Raw genomic sequence first — 12,368 nt, 5'->3', positions numbered from 1 at the left:
GGTTGTCATAGAATGATTGTTTGCTAAAATCCTTCCTGTTCTAACTGGTTCATTTACAAAGTTACACAATGTGCTCTGTGAGGAAAATACCCTTGCTCCATTCTTTATAAAGATGCTGGTGGGTCAGAGTTCACGTCACTAGATGCATGCAGTCAAAAAATGTTACCTTAATTTTAGCAAATTTCTGATAGCACTGTAAAAGCATCCACACAGTGTAATTTATACTTTGCATTTGTGGGACCCTTAGGCACTGTTGCCATAGCTCTTTCTACTCAAGCTATTCCGGTCTGGCAAAACCATTAATCTTGAACACCAAAGGGGTTATTCAAAACTTGGTAATTGATTTTTGAGTAACTTCTTCTTTTTTTTTTTTCTTTTGCAAAATCTCTTTCCATGTTGTCATTCTGTTTTACTTTTAAGTTAATGTTGTAATTATGTACAGATGGAATTCACCTTTCGTAACAGGCGATTCATTAACCATGCTTTTGTTAAAACAAGTTATCAGGCTTTTCTAATCGCCCCCCCACCCCAAAGTCAGGGAATTGACATGGTGTAATTATTTGCAAGCTCTGTGACCTTATACATTGTAACATCTGCAAACACACCTCAATATCCTGGGTACCCAAGCAGCCGCTGTAGGACTGCAGAACGACTGGTTGGGACATACTGTATTAGTCTTGATTCACATTTGCAGAGATTGATGAAGAACTAATGTCTCACCTATTGGTTGTAAATGTATAATTTTTGGGGTACATCTACACTTGTTAATTAAAACAGTTTGCATGGGACAATTATCTGTTCAGATATTAATAATATAGGGGCCTGTAACAGGCAACACATTCCCTTCACCCAGTTGTTCTGTGTTAGTTCATCCAATAACTGTTCCAAAACCTCTTGGAAGGTATTGTAGTGTGTTTCTACCATTTTGGATTTTTAGAAGCTGACACCAAATTGTTTTCTCTGCAACTTGGCATGTTTTATTAACACTGAAAGCAGCATTTTTCTTCTTCGCCCTGTGTGCACCAAAGCTAATGTATATGGAAATGCCATTTTAGCTAATCGATAATATGATCTAGAAGCATGATGCTATTGAAATTGGCTGTTGACAGACGGAAGCTTTGAATTATAGAACAAAACACCAGACTTGACACTGTTATAACTTTTAATAAAAATTGTTTTAGCAAAGTGTGCATAGCAAATGTTTTTTTTTCTTTTCTTTATGAAGCAGGAGCATTTCATAAAACTTAAACAGTGATCATTAAACATATAAGCTGAGAAATTTTAATGATACTTTAAGTTAATATTCTGATGAAACAACATGGTGCTTCTTAAACAGTCTTTGAAATTGCTTGTTCGGAAAGTCCAGAGAGATTGTAGTAAATCCCTTTTCTGGCTTCATAACCTTTTTTTGGACGAGGTTAGAGCTGTGCTGATTATTAATAGCTGGTGGCATGGAAGGTATGCAATCGTATGACAAGTCTTTGGAATGATTCCATGCAATCATATTTGTTAATAGGCCTGGTAGGAAACAATAGCAGATCTTTCTGCATTGCAGTGTCTGTACTGGATGTTCACAATGCTGCCTTCTACTGCTCTTTTCCATGATCTAGGGGCCAAAGGGTCTCCACTTCGCATACAAAATAAATGAAAAACAAAAATGGTTTCATGCTTGAAAATTGTGTGTGTAATAAAGAGCATTTTTCAATAATATTTACATATGGTATGTTATATATTGCATTCAATTGTCATTCATCATCTTAAAGGACCAGACTGTTCCTAGTAAAACAACCACAGCTTCCATACTTGGTGAAAATCCATCCTGTGTAACTCCATGCACCCTGTTCTGGTTGACGCAGCTTGCTTGCTACCTGAATTCAATATTCGTGGTTTAGTGTGCATTGATTTGTGTGTTTTGAGTTGTCACAGTCCTCTGTAGCCATCTATCCCAATCCCTCACCAGACTGCATGCAGGCCAGTCAGTAGATAGTCAGACATATCTTTTGAGTCTACCTTTTTAACAACCAACAAACTAACAGCTAACAACCGCATGCCTTATCACAAGCACTCCTATCAGACTCTAGATCATAGTGACCCACGTTTCTGACATCTAGACCGTTATTGGTAGGAGAAATGAAGTCTGCTTTTGGCCTGGTATACTACCAGTTTGCCCACCTTGTGTTTACATTACACCCAAAGCCTATTTATATGTATACTAAACTTAATGTGGCAGCAAGTGTGCAGAACAACTTCAACAGGGATTCTATCCTCACTAGATAAGGCATTGTTTAAAATACCTAAAATAGTGGGAGGCTTGAATATGAATTCTTCCTGTATTGAATGTTGATTTTGGAAACAGTTGATTTGAGACCGTAGAGCAGTAGTAAATCCAGTCCAGGTTTTTACTCCAGGCAGGTTCTGATGCATAGTGGCTGTCAAAGGTATTCACCCCCTTAGACTTTTCAACATTTTATTGTGTTACAAAATAGATTTAATTAGTACTTTTTGCCACTGATTAACACAAAAGTCCATAATGTCAAAGTGAAAAATAAAACCTACAGATTGTTCTAAATTAATTACAAATACAAAAAAGTTGTAATTTTAAAAAAAATTATTAATTGCGTAAGTATTTACCCCCTTGAGTCAATATTTGGTAGAGGCCCCTTTGGAGCAATTACAGCCATGAGTCTGTTTGGATAAGTCTACCAGCTTTGCACATCTGGACACTGCAATTTTTGCCCATACTTCTTTGCAAAGTTGCTCAAGCTGAGTCAAGTTGGATGGGGACCTTTGGTGAACAGCAATTTTCAACTTTTTCCACATATTCTCAATTGGATTGAGGTCCAGGTTTTGACTGGGTCACTCCACGATATTGAGCTTTTTGTTTTTTGGCCACTCCAGTGTGGCTTTGATTGTATGTTTGGGGTCATTGTCCTGCTGGAAGATGAATCTTCTCCCAAGTCCCAGGTCTCTTGCAGACTTCAGCAGGTTTTCCTCCAGGATTTCTGTGTACTTTGCTGTATCCATTTTGCTTTCTATCTTGACACGCTTTCCAGGCCCTGACGCAGAGAAGCATCCCCATAGCATGATGCTGCCACCACCATGCTTCATGGTAGGGATGGTGTTCTCAGGATGATGTGTGGAGTTAGGCTTGCGCCAAACATAGTGCTTGGTGTTGAGGCCAAAAAGCTCTATTTTGGTTACATCAGACCATAGAATAATCTTGCACTTGGTCTCAGAGTCTTCCACATGCCTTCTGGCAAAATCTAGCCGAGATTTGATGTGAGTTTTTTTCAACAATGGCTTTCTTTTTGCCACTCTCCCATAAAGGCCAGTTTTGTGAATCACCCGGGCTATTGTTGCCGTATGCACAGTGTCTTCCAGCTCAGCCATGTAAGACTGTAGCTCCTTTAGAGTTGCCATAGGCCGTCTGGTGGTCTCCCTGAATAGTGACTTTCTCGCCTGGATACTCAGTTTTTGAGGACGGCCTGTTCTAGACAGATCCACAGTTGTGCCATATTCTCTCCATTTCTTAATAATGGATTTTACTGTGCTCTAGGGGATATTCAGTGCTTTGGAAATGTTCTTATATCCTACCCCTGATTGATGCTTTTGAAGAACCTTATTCCGGATCTGCTCTGAATGTTCCTTGGTCTTCATGATGTAGTTTTTGTTAGGGAGTGTACTAACCAACTGTGGGACCTCCCAGAGACAGGTGTATTTAACTTGAAATCATGTGAAACACCTTAATTGCACACAGCTGAACACCATTCAACTAATTATTTGACTTCTAAAAACAACTGGTTGCACCAGAGCTTATTTAGGGGTGTCATAGCGAAGGGGGTGAATACTTATGCAATCAATTATTTTCTGTTTTATATTTGTAATTAATTTAGAACAGTTTGTAGATTTTATTTTTCACTTTAGCATTATGGATTTTTTTTATGTTGATCAGTGGCAAAAACTCCTAATTAAATCCATTTTGATTCCATGTTGTAACAATAAAATGTGGAAAAGTCCAAGGGTGGTGAATACTTTTGAGAGCCACTGTAGTTAATTGAAGCTGCTAAGAGGAAATTAACTAATTTAGGACCTGGTTGGAATAAAGACCAGGACTGGAATTGATCTCGAGGGCCAGACTTAAATACCACAGCTGTAGAGCGAAGTTGTGCTGAACATGCTGTGAAATGTTTTTATTTTTTAAATTATTTTTTTTTAACTGCATGTCACTGGAAGATTGTTTGTTTGAGTCCGCTTGCACTGTAAATAAGAGCTTCTATATTTCTTTTCTGTAGCCTCGTCATGAGTATTTTAATGTCCCTGTGTACTAAATGGCTCTGCTGCTCATCCTGCATGCTGAATTCCCATTATTCTAGAGAGCTGCTTCCTTATTGGCACAACGGTGTCATGGCTCTGGGGTCCCTGAAAATTCATCCATTCAAGAAAAAAATGCACATTCTGTCACTGCTTCTACATCATTTATGTATTATCGTTTTTGCTCCATCTTGCTGAATGCTGTGCCGGAGAATCAACAATACATGCATTATGTGCTGTATGTATGTGCTCTGTTTTAAGCCGTTGGTATGTTTTCTTGGATGTTATTGTGTGGTGTATTTTCTTGGACATTTAGTTATGTTTTGTAGAACTGAAATATTTTTAAATGCATATTAGTGGATATTTTTTTACCTTGTTTAAATGTCCTTAGGCCAAACCATATTTGGGTGGGGGAGTACACAACACCTGTTGGAAAACACTGTCAGTTTTGTTTCTTTTTGAGAAAATGGTCTCAGGGAGCATAAACATTAGTGAAGAGGGGTATAGGAAATTCTGAGATCCTATAACAAATGTGTAACTGAAAAATTAATACTTAATAGATTATTTTAATTATATACGATATAAATATTTTTGTATAGATAATTTCTTAATCAATGTGGTTTCACAGATTTACTGTAGCACCAACATTAGTTCTAATTGGGGTCTTTGAAACTAGCTTTCAATGTACACATTTGAATTCTTAATGGATTTTAGTAGTGCTAAGGATCACAACCAACGCTAACTCATTTTAAGTAAAATTTTATTAAAGCCAGACATATTTATAGTAAGTGCGGGTGATTTTTGCACCTGAGCTGTACTGGGGTGATCTGTTCTGCCATGTCATTACATAAGCTTTAATCTTAAGGTTTTGCTCATGCCTCACTCTATCTTAATAAAGTACTACACGTAACATTTCTATTTATTTCTGTGAATGGCTTTTGTCTTATGTAAAAAAAAAAAAAAACAAATGCAAAAAAAAAAATCATGATAACTTTGATCAAAGTTAAATGTTATAACCAGGGCTTCTGTTTTTCAGTTTATTCATTTCATTTCTCGTATTTTAATTTGAGCTATTTGAGTTTTATGTAGCTACCCTGCAATCATTTTTTGGCGCTTTCTCATTTTATATACCGCTAGTATTATTTCCGTTTACTTCCTTAGTTTAGCATTCAGTGTTTTCATATCCCTCTTCCTGACAGTAGGTCTGCACTTTTAACTACACATTTTACCACAAAAAGCAGCTAATAAAACGATTATAAAAAACATTAGCTATTAATGGAAGAAATTGTGGCATTTTCCTTCACACAAATCCCAATGTAGTCAAAGTACAGTGTGTATGAACAACTGCAATGTACGTCTTCAAGCAAAACGGAAGACAGAAAAATAATTTATTTCCACTGGTAGATAAAGAGGAAACTTTCTGACTCGAAACGATACACATGTTAATCTGGATGTACTCTTATCAAATGCTGCAAACAGCCGAGTCTAATAAATAAAACAAAAACCGTGGGAGTATTATAATTATGTTTACCGGAGCATTTATACTTTAAAAAAAAATGCAGAATGATTATGCTTCACTGATTTTAGTATTCAGTTTTACAATTATATATGTTTGAAAACTGCTATGTTCATGAGCTTCACAGAGCACTCTATAGGCAGAATCACCAGGCGCATGCTTCACTCACCCTATATTGGAGTGGAAATCAGCTCAATTGAAATTGTACAGGTGCATGATAACTTTAAAGCTACACTAACCTTTGAGCTGTTACCCCCTATGACCCTTAGATGTACCCCTGGTTGAAAACCCCCTGTCCTTGGTAATTTCACCTGGACGGTAAAGTTCTCTCCAACTTTCTTTCCTAATGACAGCTTGCTTTACAGTGACAATGACCTTTTCTAGACATGGACTCTTGTACTGTGCACTGTGTCTACCACACAGTTGCCATGTATAGGATTGTGTCTGTCCAAAAAACCCTGAACACATAAAAGGAATTATTTTTCGGTTGTAAGATTACCATCAGTAACAGACATTTTAGTTCTCATAATAAGCTTGATACCTACTCAGGAGCAGAACACTTAGTCAGAGCAAAACTGTATAATGCTCACCCTGATATCTCCAAACAAGTAACCATCAAAATATTCAACCATTCATCATTAAAGCCTCCTCCAGTGTCTCTGTGCCCATTCCCCTCCAGTCTTGCTTCATGGGAAAGTTGTTTACCAAGACTGCTTATGCAAGGGTTTCATAGCATTGTGTGACTCTGTCCCAGCCACTTACAGTGACACCTTTATGCCACTATTGCGAAGCGTCCCAGTCTATGGAAGCAGTCCAAGCATATCAACTTATTGAAGCAATTGAGGTTTAAATTTTTTGAGAAATGTTGACCAATTGAATTGCCCCTGAATGTCCTTGTTCAGAAGTTGCCTTCCATAGAACTTAAACGACAAATGCTTATTTGCAAAGTACAGATGTTAACCGTACAAGATTTACTAAGTTTGTAACTGTAGATGTTTGTATGCTTCAGACCATTTTTTCAGTCCATTAGGCACTTTCACAAATTTTTTTTCAATGTAATAATGTATGATGAATGTATGAGTTTTACAGTGTGCATGACACAGTCGGTAAAAGAGCAACTTTTCCCTCCAGCAAGGTTCATCAGGTATACAGTTACAGACAAGGGCCGAAATGGACATGCTGTAAAGCTATCCAAGGGGTGTGATTTTTGAAGTCAGTATCTACATAAACAAAAGAGAATTATTTAGCAGTGTGTGGTGTCTTACGATGTCAAAAACCATGACTGCAGAAAAAGAAGCTCTTTGGTAATATGCTTAAAAATGCTTTCAAAATCTAGTATTAATATGCTAAAATAAATTCTGTTGTGCTTTCACTCTCCATTGTGTAAACATTTGGATCTTTGTGACTTTTTTGTGCTGATACAATTCTTCTCTTTGCTTTGTGGCAAACCTCATGTTAGGATGCTAAAGTAAGTTTTGCTGGTTACTTATTCATTTTAAAGAGACAGTAACTTTTGACATTCCAACAATTCTGTTTCACTAAAGAAATCACATTTTAAAAAGGGGGGTGAGGGGAATAAAGCACAAGGTGTGAAGATAATCGATTTCAGTAAATTTCAGTTGTTGAACAATAAGGGTTACTGTCTGTTTAACCTCAATAACACACTTACTCACTTACGCCATTCAGCACATCATCCAGACATCGCATTTCGCCATCAGTCTAGCTAGTTCACGACGGATTACAAATCTCTTAAATGTTCTTTCTTGTCTGAGTCATGAAGTCTTGTTCCTATTTCCATATGGATGTTTTGCCATCCTGTTATCCATTTACCTGTGCCTGGGTCCCAACCATGTAGATAGTGTGTAAGTAGGACATTTGTAATGTATTTCCTTTCTATTTCTACAGGAAACTGAGACCCAACGCAGTGTTCTTGAAGAGATTGGACTGACATAACCCTGCACTTCCATCCCAACACACTCTTTGTTTACTGCCTTTGTTTCCATGTAACGCTAGCTGTATTATGGTTGTCAGTATTAACATCCATCTCGCCCACTACTGTTATTTCTTATGTAGTATACATGAGATTGTATTTCCCCACAAGATTATTATGAGGAAGAAAGCGATTACCAGAAGATCAAAAATGGTTCAACATCTATTTTTCAGATTTTTAATTTTTTTTTTAAATACTGCCTTAAGATAGTTGAATAGGATTAGATGGGTTTTTTATGTTTAATATGTGTCTGTCGTTATTTTGAGTATAGTGTGATTGCACCTTAAGAACAGAATAACTGACTGCACTTAATTTCTAAGGGTCACTGTAATTCAGGATAAGAAGGGCTACGTGTTCTTGATTTCAGCAGCTTTTTAAAATTAAATACACATATACTTTCAGTTGTTTAGTATTGTGCTTTTCACTTGTAGGCTTTCTTAAAGGAAATGGATTCAAGGTTTTCAAAATTAAAAATGCTGTTTTAGGACCACCATCAGTTTTCAAATGTATTGGTACTATATTGGTTAGTGTAGGAGAAAACAGGTATTTCAGGGCATGTTAAGGGTTTACAACCAACAAACACTGTGCTAGTATTTAATTATTATTATTATGCATTTGTTTTTTAGAACTGTAATACGAAAATAAATTTGTGCTTTTCTGGTACAAAATCTTATTGTTGACCTGACTATATATAGTATATATAGTACTATATATATATATATATATATGACTATATATATATATATATACTTTCCCTAAAGATTACTTTGGTAATCTAAGACATTATCAATAGTTTGAAAGGGATTTGTTAATGAAACCAAAGAATTCTGTTGTCATGTTTTCCTTAGGCAGATGCATTAATATGGGTAAAAAAAACTATGAGCTGTGTATATGGAAGCAAATAATCTTTTCTTGATTATGGAGTGAACCTGAAAGCACAACTAAATGTTCAAGACTACTGCCTGAGACATTTTTTAAAATATGTCTTGTATGTATTTTGTTGTTAATAACTAACCATCAGTAACCTCATCAAAATATGTTTTTCACAAGTTACAGTTTTTGTTTATTTCTTTTTTTTTTTTTTTAACCCCACATTAATTCAGCAAAACCTTGTGTGTATTTCCATGAGATGGTCTGTTTTTTAATGCAGTTAATTTCACCCTCAACCTCCTACTGGAACGAACCAGTTTGAATTTACACTTAGTCGTCATCTTGTATGTTAATGCAGTGAAAAGCTGAGGGGTGTGTTGTTTTGTACTCCTGTCTCTGTGAACAATGTGGTTCAATGTTTGGTGTTCAAATCAGAAATAAAAGTTTCTTTACACCTTGAGCTTATGCAGGTTATTTATGCAAAACTGCATACACACATTTGACATGCATGCTATTTGAAGTGTAATTTTATTTTCAAACTAAAATACACAACAGAAAAACAAACCTATGTGGAAGTAATTTTATTTTATATATATATATATATATATATATATATAAAATCACACACACACACAGTGGCTTGCAAAAGTATTCGGACCCCTGACCAATTCTCTCATATTACTGAATTACAAATGGGACATTGAAATTTCGTTCTGTTCGATATTATTTTAAAACACTTAAACTCAAAATCAATTATTGTAAGGTGACATTGGTTTTATGTTGGGAAATATTTTTAAGAAAAATAAAAAACTGAAATATCTTGCTTGCATAAGTATTCAACCCCCACACATTAATATTTGGTAGAGCCACCTTTTGCTGCAATAACAGCTGTAAGTCTTTTGGGGTAAGTGTGTACCAGCTTTGCACACAGTGTCGAAGTGATTTTGGCCCATTGGCAGATTTGCTCCAGGTTGTTCAGGTTAGTTGGACAACGCTTGAGGACCGCAATTTTCAAATAGTGCCACAGATTCTCAATGGGATTGAGATCAGGACTTTGACTTGGCCACTGTAAGACATTCACTTTTTTGTTCTTGAGCCACTCCAATATTGCTTTGGCCTTGTGCTTGGGATCATTATCCTGCTGAAAGGTGAATTTCTTCCCAAGCTTCAGTTTTTTAGCAGACTGAAGCAGATTCTCTTGCAGTATTTTCCTGAATTTTGTTCATTCCATTCTTCCTTCAGTTGTAACAAGATGCCCAGTCCCTGCTGATGAGAAGCATCCCCACAGCATGATGTTGCCACCACCATACTTCACTGTAGGGATGGTGTGTCTTGAGGCGTGGGCAGTGTTAGGTTTGCACCACACATAGTGCTTTGAGTTTTGGCCAAAAAGCTTGGTCTATCTTGGTCTCATCTGACCACAAAACCTTTTCCCACATCACAGCTGGGTCACTCATGCTTTCTGGCAAACTCCAGACGTGCTTTCAGATGCTACTTTTTGAGTAACAGCTTCTTTCTTGCCACCCTCCCATACAGGCCAGTGTTATGCAGAGCTCTTGATATGGTTGACTGGTGCACCATTACTCCACACCTAGCCACTGAACTCTGTAGCTCCTTCAAAGTGATTGCTGGCCTCTCTGTGGCTTCTCTCACAAGTCTCCTTGTTTGAGTTTTGAGGGACAGCCTTTTCTTGGAAGTGCCTGGGTGGTGTGATGCAGCTTCCACTTCCTGATTATTGATCCAACTGTGCTCACTGGGATATCCAAACACTTGGATATTATTTTGTACCCTTTCCCTAATCTATGCATTTGTATTACTTTATCTCTAACTTCTATAGAATGCTCTTTGGTCTTCATTTTCCTTCAGATTCACAGCCCTACCAATGATCCTTCTACAGTGGGGTTTTTATCCAGAAAATGTGACAGCAACTTTAATGGTGCACAGGTGGAGGCCAATGGTAAGCTAATTGTGTCCTCGTTAGGGCAATTTCTTTCATCCGTGCAAACTGGGAGCTTCCACAGCACAGGGGTTGAATACTTATGCAAACAAGATATTTCAGTTTTTTATTTTTCTTAAAAATATTTCTCAACATAAAACCAATGCCATCTTACAATAATTGATTCTGAGTTTCAGTGTTTAAAAATAAAATATCAAACAACAAAGTTTCAATGTACCATTTGTAATTCAGTAATATGAAAGAATCGGTGAGCGGTCTGAATGCAAGCCACTATGTGTGTGTGTGTATATATATAAAATACTGTATAATGATGTTATCTTTACTATATGACATTTAAAGTACAGTATCAAAATAATGTTAGTCTGGGAGCCATTTCACCAAGCTATTTTCAATTCCATTGCACCGCCTCTAGATTTATAAAAATACGGTATATGGAAAGATAAGGTTCTTGGCTTTCATTCTAGGTTAGGTGTAAACATTTCCAAGTGGTCGTCTGACTGTATTTACAGTATAATATTAAATCTCGAAAATCTACTCACTTCTAAATCTTTTGTAGTCATTTTTATTACTTTAGTATAAATACATGTTAATTTGGATTCATATGTCGTTTTTGTCTGACTTTATGTGAACAAAAAGACACACATTTGCCCGTTTTCCCATTGGAAATAGTGATATTTTGAAATATCACTGTCCTGGTCACAAAAGCAAAGTTTGTGGGGAGTAATAGCCATGTTCTATACTTTTGAGGCATAAGCAATTAGGAAATAACACTTACTACCCAGGAACAAAAAACAAAAAAAATTGTTACACACTGTAATCAATGAAAAGTAACAATAGTTATATTGAAACAAGATTGAAAATTAAATTTTTCTACAATACATAATTTAGTCATATTCAATTATTTTTGTATTAGTAAAGATGTTATTTTGCCTCAAATATGTATACAATCAAACTAAGTGTTACTGTTAGGTTAGTACTTTGTATGGAATTGTAAACTTTTAACAAAGCTATCAGCTGTTTTCTAATCATACCATTATCTCGTGTTAACCTGTTTTGCTATTAAGTTTCTTTTGGCGGTATGGACATACAATTTAAAAAAAAAAAAAAAAAAAAACACAACCCAAAAACACTTGTCCCATTAGAAAAATCTGCACCCACCTTAAACTTACTGCTTGGGGATAATTCTTTCAGAAAGACATAGGTGTATAAATCTGTAGGGGGGTGCAATGGATCTGAAACGTTCAACCCCTGCGTAACCTGACCAATAGGTTACCACTAGTTCCATCAAAGCATTACACACAAAAGACAATATTCCTCCATCCAGGAGAGCAACCACCAAGAAAAGGTGTTAAAACCAAGCCTCGCCCAGGACAACAGGAAGCTGCTAGAGACTGGAAAATGCTGGCAGATGTTGGTCAATGGCTTATTTTTCCACCGGAGATTGCCACCACTTACCTTCGACCAGACATTGTCTTGTGGTGTGGATCAGCATGCCTTGTTCATCTGGTAGAGTTACCAGTGCCATCGGAGAATGTCTTCAATCACTTGCCCTCTTGAGGTGTCATGGGCTAGTCGACAAAACACAGAGGACGGAAGGTGCCCACTTGAAGATCCCACAGATGTACACTGCTTAGCTCAATCCAGGCGGTTGTCATGCTCATGCACTGGGTAGACTGCACTGTGGTTGATCCCCGGAGTCAGCATTACAGCAGTTGTGTGTGCTG

General features: G+C 36.8%; 1 protein-coding gene across 6 annotated transcripts in view; it reads left to right on the top strand.

Annotated features, from left to right (window-relative positions):
* The window catches only part of LOC121320629 (AP-1 complex subunit sigma-2-like), a 19,371-nt gene extending 10,908 nt beyond the window's left edge, over positions 1–8,463 (top strand). For 4 of the 6 annotated variants that reach the window (XR_005950868.1, XM_041259128.1, XM_041259125.1 and 1 more), the window contains 2 exons: positions 7,287–7,295; positions 7,733–8,463. Coding sequence is in view for 3 of the 6 variants with exons in the window: in XM_041259125.1 (XP_041115059.1) it covers positions 7,287–7,295; positions 7,733–7,780 (57 nt within the window). In the remaining 3 variants the exon portion in view is untranslated. The remainder of the gene's footprint in view (positions 1–7,286; positions 7,296–7,732) is intronic. The other 2 variants (XR_005950867.1, XM_041259127.1) reach the window with 1 other exon arrangement.
* The last annotated feature ends 3,905 nt before the right edge of the window (positions 8,464–12,368 follow it).

This window comes from Polyodon spathula, chromosome 9, assembly GCF_017654505.1.
Source record: "Polyodon spathula isolate WHYD16114869_AA chromosome 9, ASM1765450v1, whole genome shotgun sequence".
Taxonomy (NCBI): domain Eukaryota; kingdom Metazoa; phylum Chordata; class Actinopteri; order Acipenseriformes; family Polyodontidae; genus Polyodon; species Polyodon spathula.
Note: the sequence above shows the minus strand (reverse complement) of the source record. Positions and strands in the feature narration are given on the sequence as shown.